This window comes from Bos indicus x Bos taurus, chromosome 6 (assembly GCF_003369695.1).
Source record: "Bos indicus x Bos taurus breed Angus x Brahman F1 hybrid chromosome 6, Bos_hybrid_MaternalHap_v2.0, whole genome shotgun sequence".
NCBI classification, from domain to species: domain Eukaryota; kingdom Metazoa; phylum Chordata; class Mammalia; order Artiodactyla; family Bovidae; genus Bos; species Bos indicus x Bos taurus.
In genome coordinates this window covers 40,419,647-40,447,026 of record NC_040081.1, presented here as the reverse complement: position 1 = coordinate 40,447,026, position 27,380 = coordinate 40,419,647, and the positions used below count along the sequence as shown (strand labels likewise).

Genomic DNA, 27,380 nt, shown 5'->3' with positions numbered 1-27,380 from the left:
AAATTGAAACTTGGAAAACTGAGTAGGAATAACCTGTCAAGGCTTCTCAGAGTGGTTTCTTTTCACATCATTTGTGGCCTCATGTAACTGCCTTTTCCTTTTCAGGAAATGCTTGATATAATGAAAGCAATATACGATATGATGGGTAAATGTACATATCCTGTCCTCAAAGAAGATGCTCCCAGACAACATGTTGAAACATTTTTCCAGGTAGGAATGCAATAGAGAGGGAGTGAAATTAAGAGCAAATTTCCTGATGCTTGCAAAGCATCATGACAATTCAAAAGAATGTGAAGGAAAATAATTTTTTACTGAAAGTGACAAAACTATAGAATATTTACCATTCAACCATGGAATAGTACCATTATTAATTTAGCAATTTTGGTTTTGAATTTATCATAATATTGATAATTCCACTTATTGAACTCATTCACCATATCCTCAATAGAACACTAAGTTAAGCAAGCAATTGCCATGTCTCATGTGTCTTGGGGTGTTTGTTTTCACTCATTTCTCGTAAGACTCTATGAGCTTATTTATATCGTCATTAGCCCCATGTTAAAGATGAGAAAATCAAGGTTCTGTGTCAAGTTGCCTGAACTCTATGGTAGCTGGGGTTTTCCTAGAACAGAGAGACTCTAGATCTGCACCACATTCTATTAAAAAGGCAACAGCCTAAAATCAGTCAGCCTCATATGAGTCTTATCACCAAGAATCTACTAGTTTGTGTTTTGAAGCAGTTCCTCCCCATAAAATAAGCAGCTGGGCTTTCTTTTCATCTGCTTCAGCTTGTTCAGTTCAGGTGTGAGGGTCCTGAGGGGTATGTCTGAGTCAAGTTTTCTGTTCTGTAATCCCCTAACAGAAAATGGACAAAAACAAAGATGGAGTCGTCACCATAGATGAATTCATCGAAAGTTGTCAAAAAGTAAGTAATGATAGTACAGGAACTATCCCTTTTGCTTTTGTAACAGCTGGACTGAGCACTATCAGCTAGCCACCACGAACTGAGCAAAGTGTAAGGTCATATGCCTAAAACCACCACTTCTACACAACTGAGATGCAACAAGCCCACCACTGTGGAAACAATCACCGATTTACACATTCTATTAGTCCACACACCCTGAGGCAGGCTGTGAGGGAAGCCCTGGAGAGGTGAAGGTTGTACGAGTGTGTTTTTGCTCTTCAAATCCTTTAGAATATTCATCACTGAGGATAAAATATATGTGAGATTTGAATTGTTCTTTCCCCAGAACTAGAATATATCTTGTCTATCATATCCTCCAAAGATTTAGGATTCCAGTATGGCCAGCAGTGTATCATTGACCAAATTTATATCCAATTTCTAATATAAACACCATTGCTTCAGTGTATGTGAACAAGATATGTCTTTGGCTCAACAAAATAGTCAGTCACAAAATTAAACAGCAGAAAATCCTCCCTGAGGAAAAGGCCATGTGGTTCTCCGCCAGCTGGTGGCAGACCAGATTTAGCATACCTAGAATTATTTGACTTGGTATGTGGGTAGAACAATTAAAGAGTTTTAAAACTAATTTTGGAGACAAAAAGTTTGCTGGCGTTTTACTTTCTCATTATTTTCAAACTGATATACTTTCCCTTTCCTGATGCCTGCTTGTTTTTCAATTCATATTTCAATGTCACGGTCTCCCTGAATTAACTTGGTGACATCAACCTGCTAATGGTGGTGTCGTTACCTGGCCTCCAGCAGTGGATGTCATCAGTTCTGCTACCATTTTCCATTACTATAAATGATCACAATCTCCAAGTACCCCATCATCTGTCCCCTTAAGTTTCAGAGGAATATACTAAACTTCAGATACTGGGCAATGGTTTCTTCCAAACAATCCTTTCCCTGGCATTGAGAGACCATTCATTTTTAAATGTTCCTAAAGGTAACAGAGATTTATCTCTAACAGACTCAGGACAGGTGTAATTACTGCCAACCCATCTCCTAAATCCCAACTTCCAATCTTCATGAAGTTGACTCTTTGCTCACACATAAACCCTGTCTCCTTCCATTTGTACAAGTCCCTGTGATTTGGCCTCTGATGACCAGATATGGCAGTTTGCATTGCTCATTTTGTATACGCTCTGTGCTACCTCTCCAGTTTCCGTACTGGCATTCTAATTGGAGAAATATCCTCTCTTAACACCAAGTCAGAGTTAAATAGGTCTTTAAAGCTTGGTGGACTCAGCAAAACATAAAACGGGCTCTCCACAGTATCAGCGTGGAAAATGGATAGAAGCGTATTTACATTTGCAGACACAGTATTTGAACATTTGGCACAGGAGGTTGGTGGGGGTTGGCGATCCTTAGAGGCAAAATAGTGCACTTTCCTTTACAGATATGGTGAATTTAATTCCACTGTTTCTCCCTTACAGGACGAAAACATCATGCGCTCCATGCAGCTCTTCGAAAATGTGATTTAGCTTGTCAAATACGTCCTCAAATAGACAAACGTGAACGATTCTATCACACAAAGCTGGAGCTACCACTTTTAGCATAGATTTCTCAGCTTTACAATGAGGCACATTATGCAAACAAGCTTTGTTTTAATATAAAGCAACCCCCAAAAGATTTGAGTTGTCCATTTATAAATCTGCATCCTTTTCATAATGCCACTGAGTCCATGGGATGTTCTAAGTCATTTCATACCCTGTGAATATTCAAAAGGAATAGAATCTGGCATATAGTTTTATTCATTCTTTAGCCATGTGATTATTGAAGCTTTCACATTATTGGTGATTTTAAAATATCAGTGTTTTTTGCTACTCACTTGTATGTATTCAGCCCCAGGATTTTAAATGGTTTTCTAAAATAGTAGCATCTGCACTGAATTTCCAGCTATTAGTTTCCATGTTTGAATACTGTAATTCCAGTTATACTTTAAGTAAACAAAACAAGATTACTATAATTGGGAAAAAACACACACACACATAGTCCCAGTTTCTCTGGATTTGCTGCCTTCTGTTAAAACCTTCATTTATCTGGCATTTTTTATAACACGAAACAAATTAGTGTATCCCAGATGTCAGCATATGCCTAATAGAGCTTATTTAATAAGCACTTCTCAATTTTTCATAATACATATTATAGCCAAGGCCTACATGATATATGTAATTTTGGATTTGTTCAATCCTATAGGTTGACTGTTTTCTGTCACTAAGTGGAAGTCCAAGAAGGTGTGAAACAAAGCGAGGATGTCCACAGGCTTATGAAAAGGGTCAGGACATCTGTCCTCTAGTCCATGGCAGTGCTTAGCAAGTTCATTCTTAACCGCATTCAAGGCCTATTCCATTCTGACTGCCTCCTGGCACCTTTACATTATATGCCATTCAGGGACAAAGAAATCTTGGCTACCCCAATGCCTACTAGGTACAAACAGCAAGTAGAATTCACTTTGAAAGCACCACTGATTCCATTATAGTAAGCACTAGAATACCAAAATTTAGTAGAAAATGAATATAAATGCTAAGCAACTCCTCTGGATTGTATTATGATTTAGCTCATCATAAAACTCCAATTATTCAGATTATTTTTAATGACCTTAAGCCAAAATCGTAAAGCTGCCACAGTATTACTAAAGATACACACACCTTCCTTGTTTTGCAGAAATATCACCAAGACCAAGAGGCTAGAGTAGGAGGAAATTTGCAATTGTCTCTGCAACAATAAATCAGGTATCTATTCTGGTGTAGACATAGGATGTTGAAAGCTGCCCTGCTATCACCAGTGTAGAAATTAAGAGTAGTACAATACATGTACACTGAACTTGGCCATCGCGTGTTTGTGTAAACTCAATGTGCACATTTTGTATTTCAAAAAGAAAAAATAAAAGCAAATAAAATGTTTATAACTCTACTGTCTATGTTATAGGTCTTTATTTCAATAAATTTTATAATTAGACTAAACATATGAAGTTTTTCCTATGGGATTTTCTAAACTGTAGAGATCTTGGTCTCGGGTGGTGCTAAAGTACAAGGAAAAAGAGTCTGAGCAAGGGCAGTGGGCAGGTAGGCGTGTGACTGATGGGACCTGAGGATGTGATGAGAGGAGACTTGAGGGATGACTGGGTGAGGCAGGGGACCAGGAAGGACAGGAGACCTGAGGGAGAAGGAGCATTTCTGCAGTTAGAACTCTTTAGAAGTTACTTAGATTTTAAATTACATCTGCGAGATTGCACCTGAAATGAGAATTATCTACACAAAGAGATCACTCACATATCTGAGGAATAAAGAAAGGGTGAACATCCTTCTGGGATAGAATGTGAAACTGTGAACATGCTCAATCGTGTCCAGCTCTTTGTGATTCCAAGACTGTTGCCTGCCAGGCTCCTCTGTCCACGGGACTCTCCAGGCAAGGATACTGAAGTGGGTAGTCATTCTCTTCTCCAGGGGATCCTCCCGACCCAGAGATCAAACCTGGGTCTCCCACATTGCAGGCGGATTCTTTACTGTCTGAGCCACCAAGGAAGCTCCTTCTGGGATGGAGCAGCTGCTCTAAACTCCATCTCTTCAGAAGGCTCAGCCAGCCTTGGACTTGGTATGGCTACTCAGGGCCCTAAGGCTCTCCTCCTGCCCATAAGGTGGAGGGTCTTCTTGTTTTCTGTTTCTCTCCCTCTACTCCTTTCTCTGTAGAAAGATCTAGAATCAGCTTCTATTACATCAACACTCAGAACTACACTTACAAGTAATGCTTTAATAGCTTTTTCAACTAAGCTAATTGTTAAACATAAGCAAGCACAACAAAATAACTGAATACATGTACGAGTTTTAAGATTTTAATTTCTGAATATCTTCATGTATTGAATACCAGTATTTTCAGACTATGAAATAACCATATATTTACTTAAATACAATTAACACCTAAATTTAGGTAATTTTAAGAGTTGTAATAAACAACCATACTTAAAAGAGAATTTACACATTAAAAATCTTTTTCTTAAAGTAGAATACTCTGGAAATAAATTTTTCCCAAACATTCTACATTATAAAATACATACTTATAAACAATATAATTAACAGTGAATTCACAAATATTTGTCCACTATTTTAAACTCCCATAGACTTGATAAATATAAAACCCAGGAAATAGCAGAATGTCTAAAAGTAAGTACACAGGTACAAACTGACTGTATAAATGTTATATACAAAAGGCACCAGAAAATATATACAAACCTATCCACTGTAAACCCAGTAACTGCTGTTCACACAAATCACAAAAAAAAGAAAAAAATTAACCCCACAAGATTGTAGTATTATGGAACATTTTTAATAGTTTTCCATTATTAACCATTCTTTCTTTTTGATGAATAACTTGTACTATGATTCGGTGGACTTGTGTATATACTCATCCAAGGCCAGTAATAATGAAGGATGGCTGTGATTTACGAAAGAATAAACCGAAGTGACTCTGAACAGGTTTTACAGATATCCATGGTCAGCATTTAACACCTGTCGTTCAGGCTCCTATCTTCAACAGCATATGGAACAATATGTCGGGATTTTAGATTTGATGATGATAAGGCTTCCCTGTCAACAGAAAAAAATTTTAGCTTTATTTGTTATCATGCAGGGTTCCCCTAATAGGTACTATGTTGACAGGAGTGTGCCTAAAATAGTGTTCAAAGCTCCAAACAAACAAACCAAATAGCATGGGAGCAGAATGATGGAAAGAGAAGTAGAACCTTTTTCCTGAGTTAAATAAAATATAGGTTGTCTCTTTTTGTGGTTTAAAAATATTTAACTAGAAAAGCAGTTAGAAACCAGACTACCAGTTTTTTAATCGATCTCTAGCCAATCACTTCCCTATCAAATCTGGGGCTCATTACTTTTCTATACCTCAGTTTCTAGCTCTTTAAAGGGGGATAACAACAAAATCCACCTCTGACAGCTGTAGGAAAGATTAAATGAATCTAATGTGTAAAATGTACTCAATAGAGTACCTATCATGCAGTAAGTTCTTACCTGCTTGGTTAAGATCAGGACGTGTATTTGTAATGTACTTTCCCAAGACATACATATATATCATTTAAAAAGAAAACTGAATCAGGCTAAGAATGAACCAGTTTCAATTTAAGGCATATAGTAAACTGATTAGTTCTAAGAAAAAGACGTCATGGCTGTCTGTAATATTTTTTTTCCCCAGAAGTTGAGTCCTCTGATCATTGTAATATACACGAGCCCTAAGAAATAAGAAACTATAATACTGAGAAGATTGTCTCATAAAGACCCATCTCCAATATTAAAAGAAAAGATATAAACATTGAAGTTTTTAGAAAAGGAAGAACATCATTAATTTCATGATAAAGTACCTAAACTCCAATACTTTGGCCACCTGATGTGATGAGCTGACTCATTTGAAAAGACCCTGATGCTAGGAAGGAGATGGGGATGACAGAGGATGAGATGGTTGGATGGCATCACCGACTCAATGGACGTGGGTTTTGGTGGACTCCGGGAGTTGGTGATGGACAGGGAGGCCTGGCGTGCTGCGGTTCATGGGGTTGCAAAGGGTCAGACACGACTGAGTGACTGAACTGAACTGAAGGCAAGTACAATAATAATTGTCATGGGACAGTCTTTGATATGTGATCAAAACTTTCTATTACAATTACATTAACTATTACTAAAATATTATATAAGACATTAGAAGGAGGCAAAAAGAACAGAAAAAGTCTGAGGGAATACACAACACTTAATAGTTTTTATAACTTCAAAATCATTTTATTCTGTATTAGCATGACTAAAAACTAATAAGATTCAGTGGCAATAAGAGAAGAACACTGCTAGCTGTCACTAGGATCCTTGAATTGGTCACCTACATCCTCTGTTGCTGCTGCTGCTAAGTCACTTCAGTCATGTCCGACTCTGTATGACCCCATAGATGGCAGCCTACCAGGCTCCCCCGTCCCTGGGATTCTCCAGGCAAGAACACTGGAATGGGTTGCCATTTCCTTCTCCAATGCATGAAAGTGAAAAGTGAAAGGGAAGTTGCTTAGTTGTGTCCGACTCTTCTCGAGCCCCCCATGGACTGCAGCCCACCAGGCTCCTCCGTCCATGGGATTTTCCAGGCAAGAATACTGGGGTGGGGTGCCATCGCCTTCTCCGAAAGTTTATCTAATACTTGCTAAATGTTAAAAATCTTTGCTTTAAAAACGTTAGCATAAAAGACAAATGGAAATTTACCTGAGAAGAAGACATTTATGTATGAGAAACAGGAGATTGTAAATGATAGACTTTTAAAGGCAGTGTTCGTCAAATACTTGCTTCAAATCAGGTGCACTGTAATTCCCCCTCCAAATCCTAGTGAGCTATTTCTAACCTGTGTGTGTGCTCAATCATGTCCAACTCTTTTTGACTCCATGGACTGTAGCCTACCAGGCTCCTCTGTCCATCGAATTTTCCAGACAAGAATATTGGAGTGGGTTGCCATTTCCACTTCCAGAGGATCTTTCTGACTCAGGGATCAAACCTGCATCTCCTATGTCTCCTGCATTGGCAGGTGGATTCTTTACCAATGAGCCACCTGGGAAGCCCATTTCTAACCTGTATTTACTCACAAACTGTCCCTTCTTCCACACATACCCCCATGAAATCTAAGGTGCTGGGCTGCCCTTTTCTAGTTGCCCAGGCCCCATACCAGGCCACAGGATGTGTGAAAACCATCTGCGGAGTTTCAGATTGAAGTCTTGCTATCATTATTTAGCATCTGTTTATTTGCATTTCAGAGAGGAAGGGGCAAATTATTTGTAATTCTCAGAACAGCAAACACATTTATAAGCAAGAAGAATTCCTTTCTGTGCTGGGAAGGGATACTGGACTGACTAGGGTATGATTCTGTGCATTTTAACAAGGTGTCTGAGGGTTAACCCTCCGCCTTGACTCACACAACAAAGAAACCCATTATCTAGTAGCCCGGGGACTGACTTTCACATTATAAACTTTACCTTAGAACTTTGTCATGAAAAAAAAAAAAAAAAATCAATTTAAAAAGTCACTGAAATTGGTCAAATTAAGTAATTTAGGCAATGCTTAAACTAAAATACTGCCATATTAAAATTCTATCGGTCATGTAAATTTTCTTTATAATCAAGTACCTAGAGCGAAATTGAGTTCTGCAATGTTAATCCCATGCAACTCTGATTAAATGTAACATCCAAAACATGGTTGACTCACTGCATTATGGAAATATTTCCAAGACTAAAATATTTGAATACATCTTTCAAGTGACGAAAATTCAATCACCCCAGTTATTTGACAACACACAGAGAGTAATGAAATCCCCCACATCCCGGTATCTTCCTGCAAGTAGACTAGTCAGCTAAATCACTCCTCTGTGTGTGCGTACACAGGTTCAAGCGAGCACACGTACCTTCCAGACAGAACAACCCAGCCATCTGGGAACCTCATCTCAACCTTTGATTATGGACAGACTTCAAACTGTTCAGACAGAAAAGATGACAAATAAAAGGAAAAAAAAAAACGACTCTTTCTTCCTCTTAGTTCTTTTTTTTTTTTTTCGAACTTCCCAATGGTAAAAGCAAAAACATCCAAAACACTTTAAATAAAAAAAAAATCTGGAGAGCTGTTCTACAAAGGAGTGCCGCACGGTAAACACAGGGAAAGTACACAGGCCCTACCTTTATACAACCCGGGTCTGAATCCTCATGCTTAAAAACCATGTGACCTACTATTAATATACAGCATAGGGAACTACATTTTATAGTAAGCTGTAAGGGAAGAGCATCTGAAAAAAAGTTTATATACATACATATATATATATATATATGTACGGATATATAGCTGAATCACTGCTCTGTACACCTGAAACATGACATCGTAAATCAACTATACTTCATTAAAAAAAAAAAACAAAAACCTGTGTGACCTAGGCAAGACAGAAACTCTGAGCTCTAAAAAGAGAATAATCATACTAACTCCACATGGTTACTTGAGCCTGAAGTGAGATAACATGTTATAGGATCAATTTTATAATACGACTAAAATTTTTAGAAACTATGCTTTATGGGGAATAAGGCTCACTTACACTTCCGCCATGCTGCTCCAGCTTCTGTAATGCAGTGGTGATTGGTTCTTTGAATTTCTTGTCCCTTAATCTTTTAGAAAGCTTTGAAGATAAGATTAAAAGAATGAAATGATTTGAAAAAGTAACACTATTCACCATAAACATTAGTAAAAATTCACTAATAGGCTAACTAGAAATAATTCCATTGAGTCTTTACTATATAGTAAGTATATAAACACTACTTATTTTGTTTTAGATTGCAAGGCTTCTTTTAGGAAATATCTCATAAAAACTTACATAGAATAGATGTCACTAAACCTGTTTAAAAAGATGGATTTATATTATTTGATATAGTACCAAACTTATAGAATCTGCTCCAGTATTACCATACTGTAAGTTTTCCAGAGTAAGGTTTCTAAGAAATTACACTTTTTCCCATTCTGTAATTTGTAAGACCATCTGGAGGAAAATGATGGAAAGCTAAGCCTCTAAAGCACGTGTGTTTCCTACAGTCAAAAATGGAAGAGACAACAAAGAACAGAGTATTTGCATGAATAATTCAGTAACAGTGACAGGCAGAAGAATCTGGCTAAAACCCACAAGATCACCTAAAGCCCCCAGCTATGTCCTGAAGGTCCCTGCTTGGACAAGCGGGGAGTTCTGACTGAGATGAGAGAGAGCACAGGAGTCAGAATAACAGGAGCAGAGAGGGAAACAGTGCGGTTCAGGCCCTCAACACAATTCCTTGCTGTGTTCTCCCACCAAACGTCCGCAACACTCACCCAAAAACCTGAACCTTCCAGCCAGAGCAGGACTTGCTCATGGCTCCACTTTCTGGGGATATAATTGGAGCCCAGGCAAGAATTCCTCATCACCAAACACTTAGCAAGCCCCTGTCCTAGAGCTGGTTTCTGGTTCTTCATCTTCCCAGGTCTGAAAGTGACCAGGACAATTCCTACCACTGAGCACTGAGTAACCGGTTCTTTCAGCCAGGTCATCGAAGGTTACGGAGGGTCAGAAGAGACTCCCAATAAGATAAAAAATGTGACAAAAGCAATTCTAAAAGGGGGACAGGAAGGGCTTATCAATGTCCTGGGGATGAACAAGGAAAAGTGCCTCTTACAGATCTTAGGTTTGTTTTCTTCAGATCATGTTACCCTTGGACAGATGACCACAGGCAGATCCACAAACCACCACCATCTCATCACATATACCCACTGAAGTACAGATTCTTGGCCCCACAAATTACTTTAGCAGACTCTCAGGACAAAGGTCCAGGTTCTACATTTCCAGCAAGATTCCTAGGTGATGTACTTATTTCTTCAAGTTTGAGGATCACTGTCCCAGGGTCAGTGAACAGTCTCTCAGAGTTGAAGCTCACAAAGGATATGACTTATTTCGCATATGAAGAAAATCAGTTGTATGTATGTTCAGTAACTGGTTTTGAAATATTTTTCCTAGAAGAGCCCTTTCTTCAAATAAATGTCTAATGTAGAAGTCTATGAGATATGAAAGTGCAGCCTTTCTGGCTGAATGGGTGAAGTGGGGAGAGGAGAGAGGAGCGTCTAGCAACTCAGTGGTCCTCACCGTGTGTAGTTTACGGACCAGGGATGAGCCCCTACATATCCGGTTTCCAGGGCCTTCTACTCTACAGAATCCCGCGAGGGTGTGAAGGCCAGTGTGGTAGCTAGGTCTCCCCAAAGTGTTGCCACCCCAGGAAGGGAAGAGGCCCTTTCAGTCAGTCCTTGTCTTAGGAAAAGCAGAGCTCTGAGGAGGTATGTGAGTGACTAAAGATAAATGCTACGGTACCTCTAAAAGCAGTTAAGAGAGTTTAACCATTGATCCGGTCTCCTCCCTCCACCACGGTGGGCAGGGCTGGGAGGCTGGTAGGAAGCTCCACTTCCAGTTAGGGGAAGGATCCTTTTCTTTACACCTCACTTCCTCTTTACCTCATGCCAGTTCTCTCAGCAGATGTCATTGCTACGTATTTCTCCCCCAAAACAAAACCAACCTCCAAAAGGGCAGGGGGCATGTGTGGTTTTGTTTAGTATCATATTCCCTGTGCCTCAAATAATACCTGACACAAAACGGGAGGGCAGAGAGCAGCAGATTTCTGTGAAACTGCTGATTGTCTCAACCAAGCAATCTAAAATTGATTGATTTTATGGCCATCATCAAAATAATTTACAAACAGTAACTGTTGGAGGGGATGTAGAGAAAAGGGAACCCTGTGGCACTGTTGGTGGGAGTGTAAACTGATACAGCCATTATGGAGAACAGTACAGAGATTCCTTAAAAAACAGGAATAAGTCTACCATATGACCCAGCAATCCCACTACTGGGCATATACCCTGAGAAAACCACAATTCTAAATAACACCCGTACCCCACCGTTCATTGCAGCACTATTTACAACAGCCGGGACACGGAAGCAACCTAGATGTCAATCAACGGATGAATGGACAAAGAAGATGTGGTACATATATAAATAGAATACTACTTAGCCATAAGAAGGAATGAATTTGAGTCAGCTGTAGTGAGGTGGATGAACCCAGAGCCTGCCATACATTGTCAAGTAAGTCAGAAAGAAAAAAAATATTGTATATTAATGCATATATATGGAATCTAGAAAAATGGCTCTGATGAACCTAGTAGAGAACGGACTTGTACACAAGCAGGGGAAGTGAGGATGGGACAAACTGAGAAATTAGCACTGACATATGTACACTACCATGTGCAAAATAGATAGTGGGCACTTGCTATATTACACAGGGAGCCCAGCCTGGAGCTCTGTGACGACCTAGAGCAGTGGGATGGGAGGAGAGGAGGGAGGCTCGAGAAAGAGGGGAGATACACATATATAGGTTTGGTCCTTGCCCTCCTGGATGGAAACCTCTAAACTCTTGGAAGGTCCTGCCAGGTAAGAGTGACTTTGTTTACCTGGGGCCTTGGGCCACACCAGATAGTCAGTGCTAACAATGTGATTTACAGTCAGGGACTCAGGCACCAAGTACCAGCTCAACTTCTAGAGGCTGGAGACCAAGGTCAACCAGGCAGGCAGGCAGTGATGTTGTGTGACAAACGTCTAAGGAGAACCCTGGACATTCAGGCTCGAGTGAGCTTCCCACCCTGGCAATGCTCCGTGCGTCTTGTGATGCACCACTGCTGGGAAACAAGCGCTGGCCCCCCAGCTCCACCGGGAGAGAACCTGAAGCTCCACACCTCGTCTCTTCTGGGCCTGCTCTACGCAGCGCCTCCCTTGGATGATTTCAGCCTGTATCCTTTCACTGTAATAAACTGCAACACTGAGTACCAGCTTCTCTAAGTTCCATGAGTCATTTCAGCAAACCTAAGGGTGGTTCTGGGGACCTCCTGAACTGCAAAGTGCCCCAGTTTAGGTTGTGGCAGGGTTAAACTACTCACAACAGGAAAATGTCTCAACCTGAATCCTAGAGACTCACTAAAAAAATTACAATGTACAACAAAGAAAAAAGATGAATAACACAGCTCTGCTGCTACTGCTGCTGCTAAGTCACTTCAATCGTGTCCAACTCTGTGCGACCCCATAGACGCAGCCCACCAGGCTCCGCCATCCCTGGGATTCTCCAGGCAAGAACACTGGAGTGGGTTGCCATTTCCTTCTCCAATGCATGAAAGTGAAAAGTGAAAGCTAAGTCGCTCAGTTGTGTCTGACCCTCAGAGACCCCATGGACTGCAGCCTTCCAGGCTCCTCCGTCCATGGGAAGAATACTTATAAGCTCTGCTTAGAATTCATAGATAATCCACATGGGCATGAAGACCTCACACTGTTCATTAATTTTTGTCCATTCAATTCTGTTTACTTTTATCACAACTCTAAATTTGCTCATGCAGATACTTTCCATTAAAAAAACAAACAAACAAAAACTGAAGAGACTATATCGCCCATTAATGTAAAAATGTTTAAGAACAACTAGGTCTGATGTTCATACTTTCTGGTTACGATGATGAAGTTTTTTTCAAGGTTTTGAATCATTTTAATGATTAGTTTGAAGCCATTACATCAGAAAACGATACACATACACAAGCCCTCTCCAATCTTTCCAGCACTTACACTGGTAAGCAGATGTTTCAGGTGGTCGTTTAGAGCAGGACCAACAACGACACTTAGCTGTACCAGAGCATTCAATCCTCTTTCAAACACTTCATCATCCACGTGGACCTGGGGAGGGTTGGGTGGTTCACGGTGCACAGGCAGGGAGGGAAAGAGGAAAAGGAAGGATGGATAAGGAGAAAGGGTAAGCAGGTGGAGAAAAAGTGAACATTCAATATTAGAAAATGACCAAACAAACCCAGGATTTAAAAAATAATCTTTAGTACAGGACATCTAGAAGCAAAAATTAAATTTGGGTTGACGGAAACATTAAATAAAATACATTGTAGCCTACAGAAAGACTGACTTCAGGTTCATTATTTTCTCTAACTACTCAAGATGTCCCTCTTTACCTTTAGTACATCTTCTAAAGGTATCTTCCAGTAAGGAATCATCTGGCCCTGAAAAACAGTGGCCGAATTCTGCACACACATTGAAATCACAGGTAAAGAACAAATTTGCATAATATTTGAAAGAAAAAAAAGATGTAAAATATTCTAAATATATTGCAGAAAGTCTAAAGGAATAAAGGACATACCAGAGCTGCCTTCAGCACAGGAATCAGTCTAGGAAGCAAAGGCACAGCTTTCTCAGGAGCGCCTGTGACCAAAAGTAATTCTCTAAAACCCTCCTTTGACACAAAGGTGTACGGATGTTTAGTCTCTCTCAGACCCTGCCAAAACAAACAAACAAACAGACACAAACAAGATTTACTACCCATTTTAGTGATGATAATAGAAAAAAATGCAATCCTTACTCATGTAAGTGAAATCTAGTTTCAGTATTATTTTCCTATTTGAAATATAATTTCAATAATTACAATTTCAATTAAACTAAGAAATTGTGGAACATGGGATATGCATGAGACAAAAAGGATCTTTAACCAAGAAGGAAAGGAAAAAGAGTAATAAGAAAAAATAAAAGGAACAGGGAAAAGCAAAGGAGAAGCTAGGAAAAATAAATGAAAAAAAGAGGAAGGAGGATGAAAGAGAGGAAATGTAAATAAAAAGAAAGAGAAGAAAAAAACTCACTATGATACCAAAAACATGTTGCTTATACTCCTAAACACTGCCAGAAATCCCAACAAATTAGTCTAAAATCTATGTTACTAAATCCCACTTTATAAACGCAAAATTGTTGGACCCCCTACCTTAAAGATGACTTTACAACTGTTTAATGAGCCTCTAAAATATTATATCTCCTTCACATTTAAATACTAAGATACTTAGAGGACAAATCTTATACTATGTTTAAAATGCATTGTAAGATTTCAAATGCCATCTTTAACATCAGAAAGTCAAACAAAAACATGGGGAGAAAAAAAAAAAAAAACCTGTGTAAATCATTTCTCACCAAAGCCTTTCACCCTAAATGCACTAGGAACAATTACATGCACTCTTTTTAATTATTATTTTGAGTCACGATAAAATAGCCATCTTTTTTGAAAAGATAAAACAAAGAAAGTAATAGCAATACTCCCTCAGTTTGACTAATTATTATCTGGAATTAAGTATAACCAGCTGCAGGGTCATGCCTAAAAATACTAATTTTCAACCAATTTGTCCTTGTGATCAAACCATCTGCTTCCAGGGGAATTCCCTGGCAGTCCAGTGGTTAGGACTCCATGCTTCCACTGTTTATTCCACTGTAAGGGACAGATGTTTGATCCCTGATTAGGAAATTAATCCTTCATGCCTGCATGCCGTGCAGCAAAAAAAAAAAAAAAAAAAAAAAATCCCCAAACAAAACTATCTGCTTCCAAATGGTGATGAAACACTTCTTTTCCTACATGCCGTCATGCTTTTGAAAACTATGCTGCCAAGCACACTGGCACCACAGAACACAGGTTCTATTGTCTTCGGAGCACCCCATCCTGTTCATTTTAGAGATGAGGAACCCTAGGTCAAGGTGAAATGGACTCAATAGTAGTGGTTCTGTCACTGCTTCCCCATTATTACATGAGGAGAGGGGAAAGAGAAAAGTTTACACAGGACAGAAATAAAAACAGTAGTGTTTGGAAAAAGACGCTTACTCCTTGGAAGAAAAGTTATGACCAACCTAGATAGCATATTGAAAAGCAGAGACATTACTTTGCCAACAAAGGTCCATCTAGTCAAGGCTATGGTTCTTCCAGTGGTCATGTATGGATGCGAGAGTTGGACTGTGAAGAAGGCTGAGCACCAAAGAATTGATGCTTTTGAACAGTGGTGTTGGAGAAGACTCTTGAGAGTCCCTTGGACTGCAAGGAGATCCAACCAGTCCATTCTGAAGGAGATCAGCCCTGGGATTTCTTTGGAAGGAATGATGCTAAAGCTGAAACTCCAGTACTTTGGCCACCTCTTGTGAAGAGTTGACTCATTGGAAAAGACTCTGATGCTGGGAGGGATTGGGGGCAGGAGGAGAAGGGGACGACAGAGGATGAGATGGCTGGATGGCATCACTGACTCGATGGACATGAGTTTGAGTGAACTCCGGGAGTTGGTGATAGACAGGGAGGCCTGGCGTGCTGTGATTCATGGGGTTGCAAAGAGTCGGACACGACTAAGTGACTGAACTGAACTAAACTGAAACTAAACTCAGAGTTCCTTTGAGGATTCCTCAAGTCAAAGCACTGCCCCTGTCTTATGATTAGCTAGAGTATGTTTTCAAAGGTATCACTATAGTTTCGATTCATCTAAAAAATTGTGTGCTACCATATATAAAAAGTTTAAGGCTCAAAAAAGAACTAATGAAATATGAACATCTTTAGTTTGTAACACAAAGTTTAAAAGAGACTGATTAAAATTTAATTTCAAAATAGGCTATCCATAAAAATATACTACTTCTTACACCAAAACACATTCTGCAGGCTGAGGTACAAATTAAAAAAAGCTAAGACCTAAGATAACTTGGTAGTCTTCAGAAGTAATTGATGTCTGCGTGCTAAGCTGCTTCAGTCACGTCTGACTCTCTGTGACACTATGGACTGTAGCCAGCCAGGCTCCTCTGTCCATGGGATTTACCAGGCAAGAATACTGGAGTGGGTTGCCATTTCCTTCTCCAAGGGATCTTCCCAACCCAGGACTGGACCCACATCTCTTACATCTCTAGCATTTGCAGGCAGGTTCTTTACCACTAGCACCATGTGGGAAGCCCCAGTAGTAACTGAGATGTCCATTTAAAAGAGTAAATAAACTGGGAAAACTAAAGGAGGAATTAGAAATTCTAGGCATTCACTATAATTAAGATATCTCAATCAGCACAACTGTCTACTTTTTCAGCTCTGCTGACATCTGGCACATCCCACAAGTTTTACAGGAAAAGCAAATGTTTCTTTGAGTGAAGAAAAAAAATCTGAGTTTTTTCAGTGTCATATCTTTTGGATTCCTGACTACTGTATGACTTATCCCAGAGGCACTGCCAATTCAGATTAATACCATCAAGGACCTAATGTAAGGACTTGGTTTTTAACAGCAACAAGAAAAATGATCCTGAAGACTTAAAGAAGATGAGTTAAGGTTAAGTACAACTGGTTAATTCATTTCTCAACTTCTGTCTCTAATTCTACACATTTATAAATAATAACATTCACAAAAGATATCTCTGACTCACTTCAGGCTAATACTCTGCCAACTTTGTTCCTGACACAAATGTTAATATAAAGGAATATATGAGAAGTTTTTCTGAAATCCTTTACAAAAACCATCTCTATGATATTTTACTTAAAATGCACAAGAAGGCAAAAGCCCTGAAAATTACCCAAAAGAACGTTTAGGGAGTTGATATCAGTTCCCTAAGAAACATATCATATTAAAGGTGACTTAATAAAGGTTCTATAAGGAAAGACCAAACAGGCACTGTTAACTGATTCTAGTATGAGTTTAAATGATGATATCCTCCCGATTGGACTAGTTCAATATGATTCCCAGCACTTTAAATTAAGTATGAATACTTTATCTACTTATCTACAAATCCCTGTGCAGATTAATTTCATGTTTATAAAGCTGATTAATCAGTTTCTAAGAAACATACACCGTTCATAATTAGTTCCTAAGGAAGTGTGGTGTTTTAATATTTGTTCCTTGGCTTTTATTTCAAAAGTAAAGAATGAGATTTACTGATGAGTTACAAAAATAACATTTAATGCAATTAGAAAAAATACTCAGGAAAGATAGAGTATTTACCTCGGCTAAAGTAATAAGAAGTGGATCGAATGGAAGCTTTTCTGGAGGACATTCCCACTGTAACCTGTGTTTTACTGAACCATGGACCAATCTAAAATATAAAAGTCAGTGAATGTGATAAGAACAAGAGACTTATATACTAAACAGTGATTAATCATGATATATTCTTTCTTCAACCTAACCATATTAGAATTATTTTGTAACATGTAGGAACTTCATGACTGTAAAAGATATTACAAAGGCACCTTATAGAGCAATAACTGCATATTTTCAATCCTACAAATTCCTACCCTTTTAACAAAATTGTTTGATGATGACTAAACTACACATCTCCACATTTGTTAAGCCTACAGTTTTAGAGTGCTATTTGCATCTTAATGCAAATGTTATATTTCATATGGTTCAGTCATAACTATAACAAAATAGGTAAACCATAGACAAAACAATAGCAAACCTACCACAAAATAAGCAAACAAATGTGATAATTAGGAATAATTTTTTTTTCATAAGCAATATTAATTTTCAGGTATCATTTGTGCATGCTAAGTCACTTCAGTTGTTTCCAACTCTGCGACCCTAGGAACTGTAGCCCGCCAGGTTCCTCCATCCATGGAATTCTCCAGGCAAGAATACTGGAGTGAATGTTCACTGCAGCACTATTTACAATAGCCAGGACATGGAAGCAACCTAGATGTCCATTGGCAGACAAATGGATAAGAAAGTTGTGGTATGTATACACAATGGAATATTACTCAGCTATTAAAAAAGAATGCATTTGAGTCAGTGCTAATGAGGTGGATGAAACTGGAGCCTATTATACAAAGTTAAGTAAGTTAGAAAGAAAAACAGCAATACAGTATATTAACGCATATATATGGAATTTAGAAAGACGATAACGATGACCCTATATACAAGACAGCAAAAGAGACACAGATATAAAGAACAGACTTTTGGACTCTGTGGGAGAAGGCAAGGGTGGGATGATTTGAGAAAATAGCACTGAAACATGTATATGACCATATGTGAAATAGATGACCAGTCCAAGTTTGACACATGAAACAGGGCACTCAAAGCCGGTGTACTGGGACGACCCAGAGGGATGGGATGGGGAGGGAGGTGGGGGGGGCGGTTCAGGACAGGGGGACACATGTACACCCGTGGCTGATTCATATCAGTGTATGGCAAAAACTACCACAATACTGTAATTAGCTTCCAATTAAAATAATTAATTAAAAAAAAAAGAATACTGGAGTAGGTTGCCAGGCCCTGCTCCAGGGGCCCGGCCCAGAGACTGAACTGGCGTCTCGTACATCTGCACTAACAGGTGAGTTCTTTACAACTAACGACACGTGGGAAGCTCATATATCATTTAACCTAAACAGAAATAATCTAAAGGAAAGCCAGGTTTTATCCCTGTTAAAGAGAGGAAAACTAAGGCCAGGAATATGCAATGGCCCATGCAGGGTGAAAAAGTGATTCAGTTCAGTTCAGTTGCTCAGTCGTGTCCAACTCTTTGTGATCCCATGAATTGCCAGGCCTCCCTGTCCATCACCAACTCCCAGAGTTCACTCAGACTCACGTCCATCGAGTCGGTAATGCCATCCAGCCATCTCATCCTCTGTCGTCCCCTCTTCCCCCTGCCCCCAGTCCCTCCCAACATCAGAGTCTTTTCCAATGAGTCAGCCCCTTGAATTAAAGTTTCTGCTGTTGCTGCCTTTTTTTTTTTTTTTTTAATATTTTTGTCTTTAGTGAAGCAGAACTTGAAATAAAAATGGACACTGTTAATACAGTGTAAAATTTGGTAAGTTTTGATGTATGAGTACATCCATGGAAACATCACCACACCCATGGCAGAGAATTTATTCATTACACTCAACTGTTATTTCCCGCTCCTTTTGTAATGTTCTCAACTTGGCATCTTCTAAAGAATACTAAAGTGTTATTTTCATAATCCCAAGAAGCCTCGGCAGCACTGTTTTTACATTTTTAGCAATAATAAATTCTCAGAGTGGGGAGAAGGTATAAGACCTTTAAAATAGTTTCAGTTCAGAATGTAAATACAAAATAGTAACAATAACAAATTAAAAAATGCCTCCTGAGCTTACTTTTCACTCCTAGCCCTCCAAATCTGAAAATACCATTAAAAACTACATTTCTTTAAATTTCAAACACCAAAAAGAATGCTATGATTATTTCTTTCCACAATGAAAATAAAATGTTCTATCATCTACAACAGGTTAAAACTGGATATACTTAGAAGAAATTAATGTTTCTCAACAGTGAACTCTTAAAAGGATAGCCCTCTATTAGTAACCTGCATTGCTTTCTTTAAAATAGCTTGACGTCTACCCAGAAATACAAAAATTACATCAAAAGAAAACGAAAACAGCTATACTACTCATTAAGAAATATAAGTTCAAATAAAATTTGAAATATCTGATTTCTGAAATATAATTAAAAAATAACAAAACAATTTCATTGAATTGTCAACTTCCAGTTCAGACAAAAGAGGATTATTTACCTGAAATTTTCCCAAGCCTATGAATGCTTAAACTGTTTTAGAAACTGTTTCAGTCAATTTCTTCAATTATCTGGTGGTTTACTATAGATTTATCAGTAATTCTCTTTTGGAATTAAAATTATTTTTTTCAACAGTGTCCCAGGATCTATATCAATCCAAAAGACAAAGTATGAATAATAAATTCACCTTTATTTCAACCTCCCTAGTAAATAAAACTTTCAATACATTTAAAATGAGAACTGTATTGATTTTACTCAATTATTTTTGAATAATATGGTCAGTTATAACTCGTATTGATCTTACCTGCAAGGAATACCTCCCTTAGAGTAAATAGCTGCAAAGGCAGAAGGGGCTCGTGACTGTTCACCAAACTAAAATTAAAAAAAAAAAAAAAAAAAAAGACAAGAATACAATAATTATTACTATCATCTCCACTTAGTGATACCTAATCAATTTCAATCCTGCTGAGGTCTGAGGCAAACAGACACCCTGACTTTCAAGCCCACCAAGCTTGTATCAAGTGTATCACTCTACTCAGAAAAATGATCAATCCTCTCCACATTTTGTAGTTCCTTTAACCCTTGTTTCAGAGGCTTGGAGGTAGCTGAAACCACATATAAAATAAACATACCATAGATAAATATTTTTAAATCTAAATATTATAAACAAATACAATAAAGATAATATATCTTTCCACCCCTCCTCCACTGTGACCTTTCAAATTGAAAGCTAAATGGAGAAAAGGTGTACAGGCAAAGTAGATTCCTGCATATCACGTATGTCCTACTTGTCCTCCATTCAAATACGTACAGTCTGGATGGTCAAAGAACCTAAAATTTCTTGATGCTGCAAATGACAGAAAGAAGCAAAGAAACACAGAAGCTTAAACTATTTTCCATTTTTCTTTTATAAAGTCAGACAATCTCCTCTTGCCTTTGGATAGTTCATTGTATCCTTGCTGAAGAATCCGCTGGATTCTACCTGCCATCGAAGACTGTGTCTCAACCACTCTCATAATCCCCTTTAAAGGCTGAAACCATCATCATCTATGTAAGGCTGGACCAGACACCGTCTGGTGTTGGAGCACAAGTGTGTTTACTTTGTGGACAAACTGACCTAGAAACTTACAATTATGTACTTTTATGTATATAAACCTTATGTTTGTTAAATGTGATTAATCTGCTTTGAGAAAGCAAAAGAAAGCTAGTGTTGTAGTTAGGAATTCTGGTGGAGCTAATTTGCAGGTCATAAAGAAATGGTCAGAGGTCTTTATGCAACTATGAAAGCACGTAATTCATCCTAGGCAACGGAATTACAAGGTTATTCATTGATATTGGGAAGTATAATAATTACAGTAAATTTAAAAAAAAAGAAAGTTGATATGCAATGTATTTTATACTCCACATTACTCATCCATGAATGTGATATGACATACCAAAGCCGACTGATTTCTAGTTTACACCTTCTCATTCCCACACTCATATTCTTACCTCCATTCTTCATCATGATTACCATATGCCTTCCTTCACAACTAGCTTAAAACTAACAAAAGAAACGGGACACCATTCAGAATGGCTCAACAGTATATAAAAGTCTAATACTTTGGAAAACCTACTGAGTCAGGAATCTCTTTTGTACCTACTGGGTTAATTGTTTTAGGGTTCAGTTTATCACTTGGTCGAGGATGAAGTTTTCTTGCAGATTCTGGAGAACTGGTTGATGATGAAGATTTGCTTTGTTGAACTGTAGTCCCATGTTTTACTTGGGCACTTGATGATGTCCTTTGATCACAGTTACCTGAAAAAAACAGAACATCAACAAAAAAGAAGTGAAAGCACACCCTGCATTCATCTGTACAAAACAGTGTGTCATTAACAAAATACACCTCTTCATTTAAAAAGCAACATTTAGTACCTGTCAGTCTGCTTCTCATCTGTACGCCCCTATGGAACTCTGATTTCTGCATTGCTTCTCCTTTACTCCTGCAGTTACATGAAACTTGATTTCAACATTGTTTCTGGGGAGGAGGATTCATTAACAATATAAAGACCAAACCTAACAGAGTAGGAAATACAGTAAAAGTCCCACAGAAAAGGTATGATATGGAGCAAAATGCCTAAAAAGCCAGTAAGAAAATATGAAAATTATCAACTTTAATAATACCAATAACAGTAAATTAAAAACCATCTGTCACTCCAATGAAAATTTTTTTAAAAATATCTGTAAGCAAAATGTATAAAAATATGCATTTTTACATTCAAATAGTCCAAATACACTTTTAGAAGCTCAATTGTAATCCTCTGGCCACATACAGAAAATATAGACTAGATTTCTGGGAAAAGTGGTTGGCACATCCCCTATTGTCTCCACTTTCTCTGGCCTCTGTATTTCCAGAGTTCCCAGTGTTCACATCTGCATATCAAGTCCTACATTTCCAGTGACGTAATGAACTCTATTAAATAGACCCCTTAAACTTAACATCACCCAAACTGAGGTTTTCACACTGAAGTTATGAACTGCCTGTCAGTTCAAAGCCCCACCAGTTTTCTGATCTCTCAGGCTGAAAAATTAGGATCTCTAATGTCTCCTTTTCTTCCATTTCCCACACGCAACCCTACAGATATGATCAATGTGACATGATGAAGTAGAAGGAGCTCTGGGCTCAGATTTGGGACTGCCTCTCCTCTTTATTAATCACAGGTTTATGAACTGAAGCAGGTTGTTTAATCTTCCTAAGCCTTGACTTCTTGAGATTTGAAAATGGGGGAGATACTAATCCTATCAAAGCTATTACTGAAGGTTAAAGAAGATGACATGTCAAGCTTACCCAGTGAATGGTTCACTTCTCCCTCTCCCGTAATTCCCACTTTGCTAACAGGTCTCTAATTCATAGCCCTTGTTTTCCTGCTGAATCAAATTATTTTCAAAGAATCTTCCACCACACACCCAGACTTATACACTCAACTGCCCGCTGGTATTTCTAGGTCTAGCTCCAATTCCAAGTTCCACGCAGGCTTTCCTGATCATCAGTTTCTCAAATGCACGTTTCCACAGCACTTGGATTTCTGCCTTGCTTCCTTATTTCCCCTTGATTACTCCATTTCCCCATTTACAAGACACTCCAAATATTCTTCCATTAGAGTACTTCCCCTTTTAAGTCTTTAATATAGTCATTTTTCTATAAGATCTTCTTTTAAGGCCACATAGATGTAGTCTTCTACTCGTAAATGACAGCTTTTCAAATATTTGGGGACACAAATCACAACTCTTTAGTTCTCTCTTCTTCAATATAAACATTGATGCCTTCTTAAATGAGTAATAACATGAGATTATTTTAATTTACTTGACAAATTAGAAGTCTTCACAAGGAGGGCAAAGTTCCATGTAGTAACATTCAGCCTCCAAATATTTTAAATACCACGTGACCAGATCAAAGTACCCTGCAAAGATAAACTAAATGTAAGATTATTTCTGTAACAAGAGTAATTTTAAATTTCAACTTTCTTAATTTGATATGCTGACCTAATTTTCTCAGCCTAGTACCAGCAGATGAGTTACTTCCCAATATCACAGTTCACATTCATCCCCAAGGCATTTTCTAAAAATATGGTAATTATTAGCTCATTAAATTTGTTAGATCCTATCCTAAGCTAACACAGACTTTAATTATGACCTATTTAAAGTGCAACCTAATACTGCCAATTCAGTGATTATTCAACAAGTTGGAATGACACAATTTCTATGTTCCTTTATGTCAAACAGCTGTTTCTATAAGGTACTAACTGGAAAGTGCTATATTAGATTTTGAATAAGTTCAAAGGCTACTGAAACTCTTCATTTGAAAAACATGTTAGAATATGGAGCTTCCAAAGGTTTTAAGTATACAGGACAGTTTTTATGTGTGATACAATTATGCAATTTTCAGCAACAAAACCAAAACATACAGACACACACAATGATGCAAACATTTCCCTGTCCACTTCCAAAACACCTGTGTTAGAGCTTCTTTCCAAAACAGTTTTTCAGTTACTGTTAAAAATATCACCCTTTACCTTACAGACAAATGGCAGGTACTCAATTTTTAAAAGATAATATCCACCTGGGAGCATACCACTGACAACAAATCCAGAGCATGAATTGTTTGTAAAAGGAAAAAAAGGTTCATTCATCTTACACTAGCTTTTTCATTAAATAACATGTGAGGGTGGTGTAAAGGGTTAATGGTGGGAAGAAGTGAAAAAGTAACTCTTTTGTGTTATAAATATTACAAAGAATACCCTTCAATCTTTTACAAAACAATATATTCTAAGTAGACACTAAAATCTATTAATCCATTTAACCCCAACACCTAAACTATGTCACAATATCAAGAAAGCAAACAAACTAAGCAAGGCCCCACTGTGGACCCCTCATTTTTCACCTTACTTTCCTTAGATGCTGCGGGTCATCATCTACAAGGGGTTACAGGCATCTGGGTCTATGCTAGGAAAGAGTACTTTTCTTTCATTGTTTTGACCAGCTCAATATACCTTATTTCTTTTTCCACATACCTATTCTTCCCGCACTTGCCTTTGAGACCACTGCACTAAACTACCTGCTAAATTCTCAGAGACAGAGGTCACTTTTTTTCCTACTCTCTAATCTGGTGTTTGGAAGGTCCCCAAAGTGTTAACAGGAGCCCCACAAAAGGAGGTGAGCTCCATCTCTAAAGCTCCTTCAAATTTCAAAGAACAGCGACACAGCCCAGTATTCACCTATCCCAACTCTTTTCACCGTAAAGAAAATCCAAAGAGCCAGTATTAAGGGTCTTCCTATTTGTTTTCCATTTGCCTAGCCTCTTCGCCTCTAACACCACACATTTCCCAATACCTAAGACCAGTCCAGGGCCGGCATGTTGCGAAAGTTAGAAAATGAGGGCATGGAGAGGAAAAAATGGAGAAAAACAAAAGTTGTGTTTTGCTTTTTTTTTTTTTTTTTCTTTTTTAAAGAAGGTCAGATAAGAGTGGGTAAAGGTGCCAGTTTCAAATAAGGCAACTCTCAACCAAAGCCAGACCAGGAAGGGTACGCTCATGGCGTTCAGCATCTCCAGGCTCCTTAGCAACGTGGTCCCGTGGCCATAGCAACTTATCAGACAGGAAGCCGCCTGCGCCGAGAGAATGAGGGTGGCACAGCGGATCCCCGCACATGTACAGCTCACCGCTCTAGGGACCTGTTCCTACCGCTCCTCTCTCCCACCGCGATCTGCACACCAGCCAACCAGCACCCGCTGGGCCACTAGCCGCCCGTCCCGTCGCCGGCCGCTGGGGACCGGGAAAAATCAGGTTTCGCAGGGTTCCCGGATCTTGCGGCGCCGCGCAGTGACGTAGCACGCACCCTGCGTCCTCAAGCCAATAGCATGGAGGTCGCAGAGTTGTGCCGGGCTGGAATGGTTGCCCTGGCAACGAGGCGCCCAGTATTGAAAGGGCAGCTCGCGAACTTGGCGCTCAGTCTCCAATGACAAAGGGGTACCAGGAGCAGAGTGTTTTCGGAATGATAGAGTCAAGGAGCCAGAGAAGGCGATGGCACCCCACTCCAATACTCTTGCCTGAAAACTCCCATGGACGGAGGAGCCTGGTGGGATGCAGTCCGTGGGGTCGCCAGGATTCGGACACGACCGAGCGACTTCACTTTCACTTTTCACTTATTGGAGAAGGAAATGGCGACCCACTCCAGTGTTCTTGCCTGGAGAATCCCAGGGACGGGGGAGCCTGGTGCGCTGCCGTCTATGGGGTCGCACAGAGTCGGACACTACTGAAGCGACTTAGCAGCAGCAGCAGCAGCAGCAGAGTCAAGGAGCAAAGGAGAATACAGGTTCCTTGTACTACCTGCGCCGCAGCTTACCCTAGTCTATGTATTTAACTCGTACGTTTCTCCCACACACTTAGCTTTATGGTCTCCGTGTATCTTTGCCCTAAATCCTCTAACAGCCGAGGACCCTGAACTCTCGCCCCAGTGTGTTCTACCGCTAAGGCCAGAGCCATCTGCCAGCCCAGCTGTGGAATTTCCTTTCCTGTCATATTTTACTAATTCATATGCTGTTGCAGTCAACTGTAGTGCAGGAGTCGTAGGAGACGCGGGTTCAATCCCTGGGTCCCGAAGATCCCCTGGAGTGGGAAATGGCAACCCACTCCAGTATTCTTGCCTGAAGAATCTCATGGACAGAGGAGCCTGGTGGCCTCCATAGGGTCGCAAAGAGTTGGACGCGACTGAAGCGACTTAGCACATGATACATCCACACTTTAATTTTAAAATAAGTGTGTTTGTGTACCCCCAGATTATTTCAATAAAATGAATACTGCAGGAAAATGCGTATCCCCTGGCAACTACAACAAAAGCATTTGGCGTCATAGTAAAAATCCCGAACCCTTTCAGCCCTGTCTATTGTGTACGTTTCTAGCGTCCTCTTTTTTTTTTTTTTGTCAACCCATGGCCTTAACTTTTTGCTCAGGTAATATCTGACTATACAGTTGACATTGTTTGGACACTGCAGGAAGTGTTATCTTTCCTCACCCCTGATACACCATGCTTGTTCTCTTAATTGCTGCCCCAGAAGCATTTTCACTAGACTCTGAGTTTCTTCAGGACCAGACTGTGCCTTTTTTCATTCTGTTTCTCCATTTCTAGGGCATTACAATGGTGCCTCAGGAAATAGTCTTTAAATAAATGCACTGAACGAATGAATTCTATGCATATTTCTCTATGCAATTTCTCTAATGTTCTGCAAAACTTGCATGCAAGTCTATCTTCACTTTTAAAATTCATTATATTGATTTTCCTATGGTCTCCACCAGACTGAAATTATTTCCATCACTTTCCTTTCCCCAATATCTAACCCAATGCATATTTAAGTAATTTTTTAAGAAAAAAGAAAAGAAAATCCTATTCCTTAGCTATTTTCACCTTATCATCTCTCTTCTCTAGCTTCCTAAAGATTTACTATATCACCGCCCCTTTCTTCACTCCTGGCATCTTCAGTGGCAGCCTTGGCAGCACCCAGCTCATGATATTTTAACCTCTTTGCCTGGAGTGTAAGAAAGTTGTACAAATATAGAAAAATGTAAATGGATACCTAACAAGTACACACTGTATGTAGAACATACCATTAGATGTTGGGAAATCAATGCAAAATATAAAAGGAAAGTTAATTGATTATGAATTGCTGATTTTAGAATAAGTTCATGTAACTCCCTTTTCAATTCAAAGTTGAATTTAATTTCTTTTGCAGGTTTTCTTTCTGTCAGTAGAAGAAATTTAATCTTGTCCTTGGATTAGAGGAGGAACTTATTCCCTCACTGTGGAAGGGCAGTGATGCTAGGGCAGTGGGGCAACTAGCCCTCTGTTGTCATCTGCCGGTGCTGCCTTCTGCTGAGCTGTATTTTCACCGTTCTGGTCCTCAGTCCTTCAGTTGCCATCCTTGTGGATAGCACGTGCATATCTCTCCTTCAGGGTTCTCATTTAGAGCTAATTTTTTTCTTCTCCC

At 39.1% G+C, this 27,380-nt stretch overlaps 2 protein-coding genes across 16 annotated transcripts in view; one reads left to right on the top strand and one right to left on the bottom strand.

Annotated features, from left to right (window-relative positions):
* KCNIP4 (potassium voltage-gated channel interacting protein 4) overlaps nucleotides 1-3,881 on the top strand; it is a 1,307,639-nt gene extending 1,303,758 nt beyond the window's left edge. For 4 of the 5 annotated variants that reach the window (XM_027544166.1, XM_027544165.1, XM_027544168.1 and 1 more), the window contains exons 6-8: nucleotides 106-210; nucleotides 863-925; nucleotides 2,401-3,880. In XM_027544166.1, coding sequence (XP_027399967.1) covers nucleotides 106-210; nucleotides 863-925; nucleotides 2,401-2,448 — 216 coding nt within the window. In that variant the 3' untranslated portion in view covers nucleotides 2,449-3,880. Of the gene's footprint in view, nucleotides 1-105; nucleotides 211-862; nucleotides 926-2,400 lie in introns of all 5 variants that reach the window. The other variant, XM_027544167.1, reaches the window with a different exon arrangement.
* Nucleotides 3,882-4,777: 896 nt separating this feature from the next.
* PACRGL (parkin coregulated like) lies at nucleotides 4,778-25,215 on the bottom strand. Of its 11 annotated transcripts, none has more exons than XM_027544154.1 (11): nucleotides 24,915-25,215; nucleotides 22,689-23,301; nucleotides 21,776-21,843; nucleotides 21,504-21,658; nucleotides 20,165-20,232; nucleotides 17,341-17,431; nucleotides 13,716-13,850; nucleotides 13,531-13,578; nucleotides 13,139-13,246; nucleotides 9,068-9,148; nucleotides 4,778-5,550 (listed from the first exon to the last, which is right to left on the bottom strand). In XM_027544154.1, exons 3-11 carry the CDS (start codon nucleotides 21,825-21,827, stop codon nucleotides 5,494-5,496), a joined length of 795 nt encoding a protein of 264 aa, XP_027399955.1. In that variant the 5' UTR covers nucleotides 21,828-21,843; nucleotides 22,689-23,301; nucleotides 24,915-25,215; the 3' UTR covers nucleotides 4,778-5,493. The 11 variants fall into 11 exon arrangements, with proteins under 11 accessions (XP_027399955.1, XP_027399953.1, XP_027399958.1 ...); XM_027544152.1 differs by having other exon boundaries at nucleotides 23,205-23,301; XM_027544157.1 differs by lacking the exon at nucleotides 22,689-23,301.
* Between the last annotated feature and the right edge of the window lie 2,165 nt (nucleotides 25,216-27,380).

Excerpts from the sequence above, each read along its gene's own strand:
- PACRGL (XM_027544154.1), bottom strand. The coding sequence starts at position 21,827 with ATGCAGAAATCAGAGTTCCATAGGGGCGTACAGATGAGAAGCAGACTG. Across the intron at positions 20,233-21,503 it reads ACCCTAAAACAATTAACCCA|TTTGGTGAACAGTCACGAGC; the intron begins GTAGGTACAAAA and ends TTTTAATTTTAG. Across the intron at positions 13,247-13,530 it reads CTTTAGAAGATGTACTAAAG|GTCCACGTGGATGATGAAGT; the intron begins GTAAAGAGGGAC and ends AACCCTCCCCAG.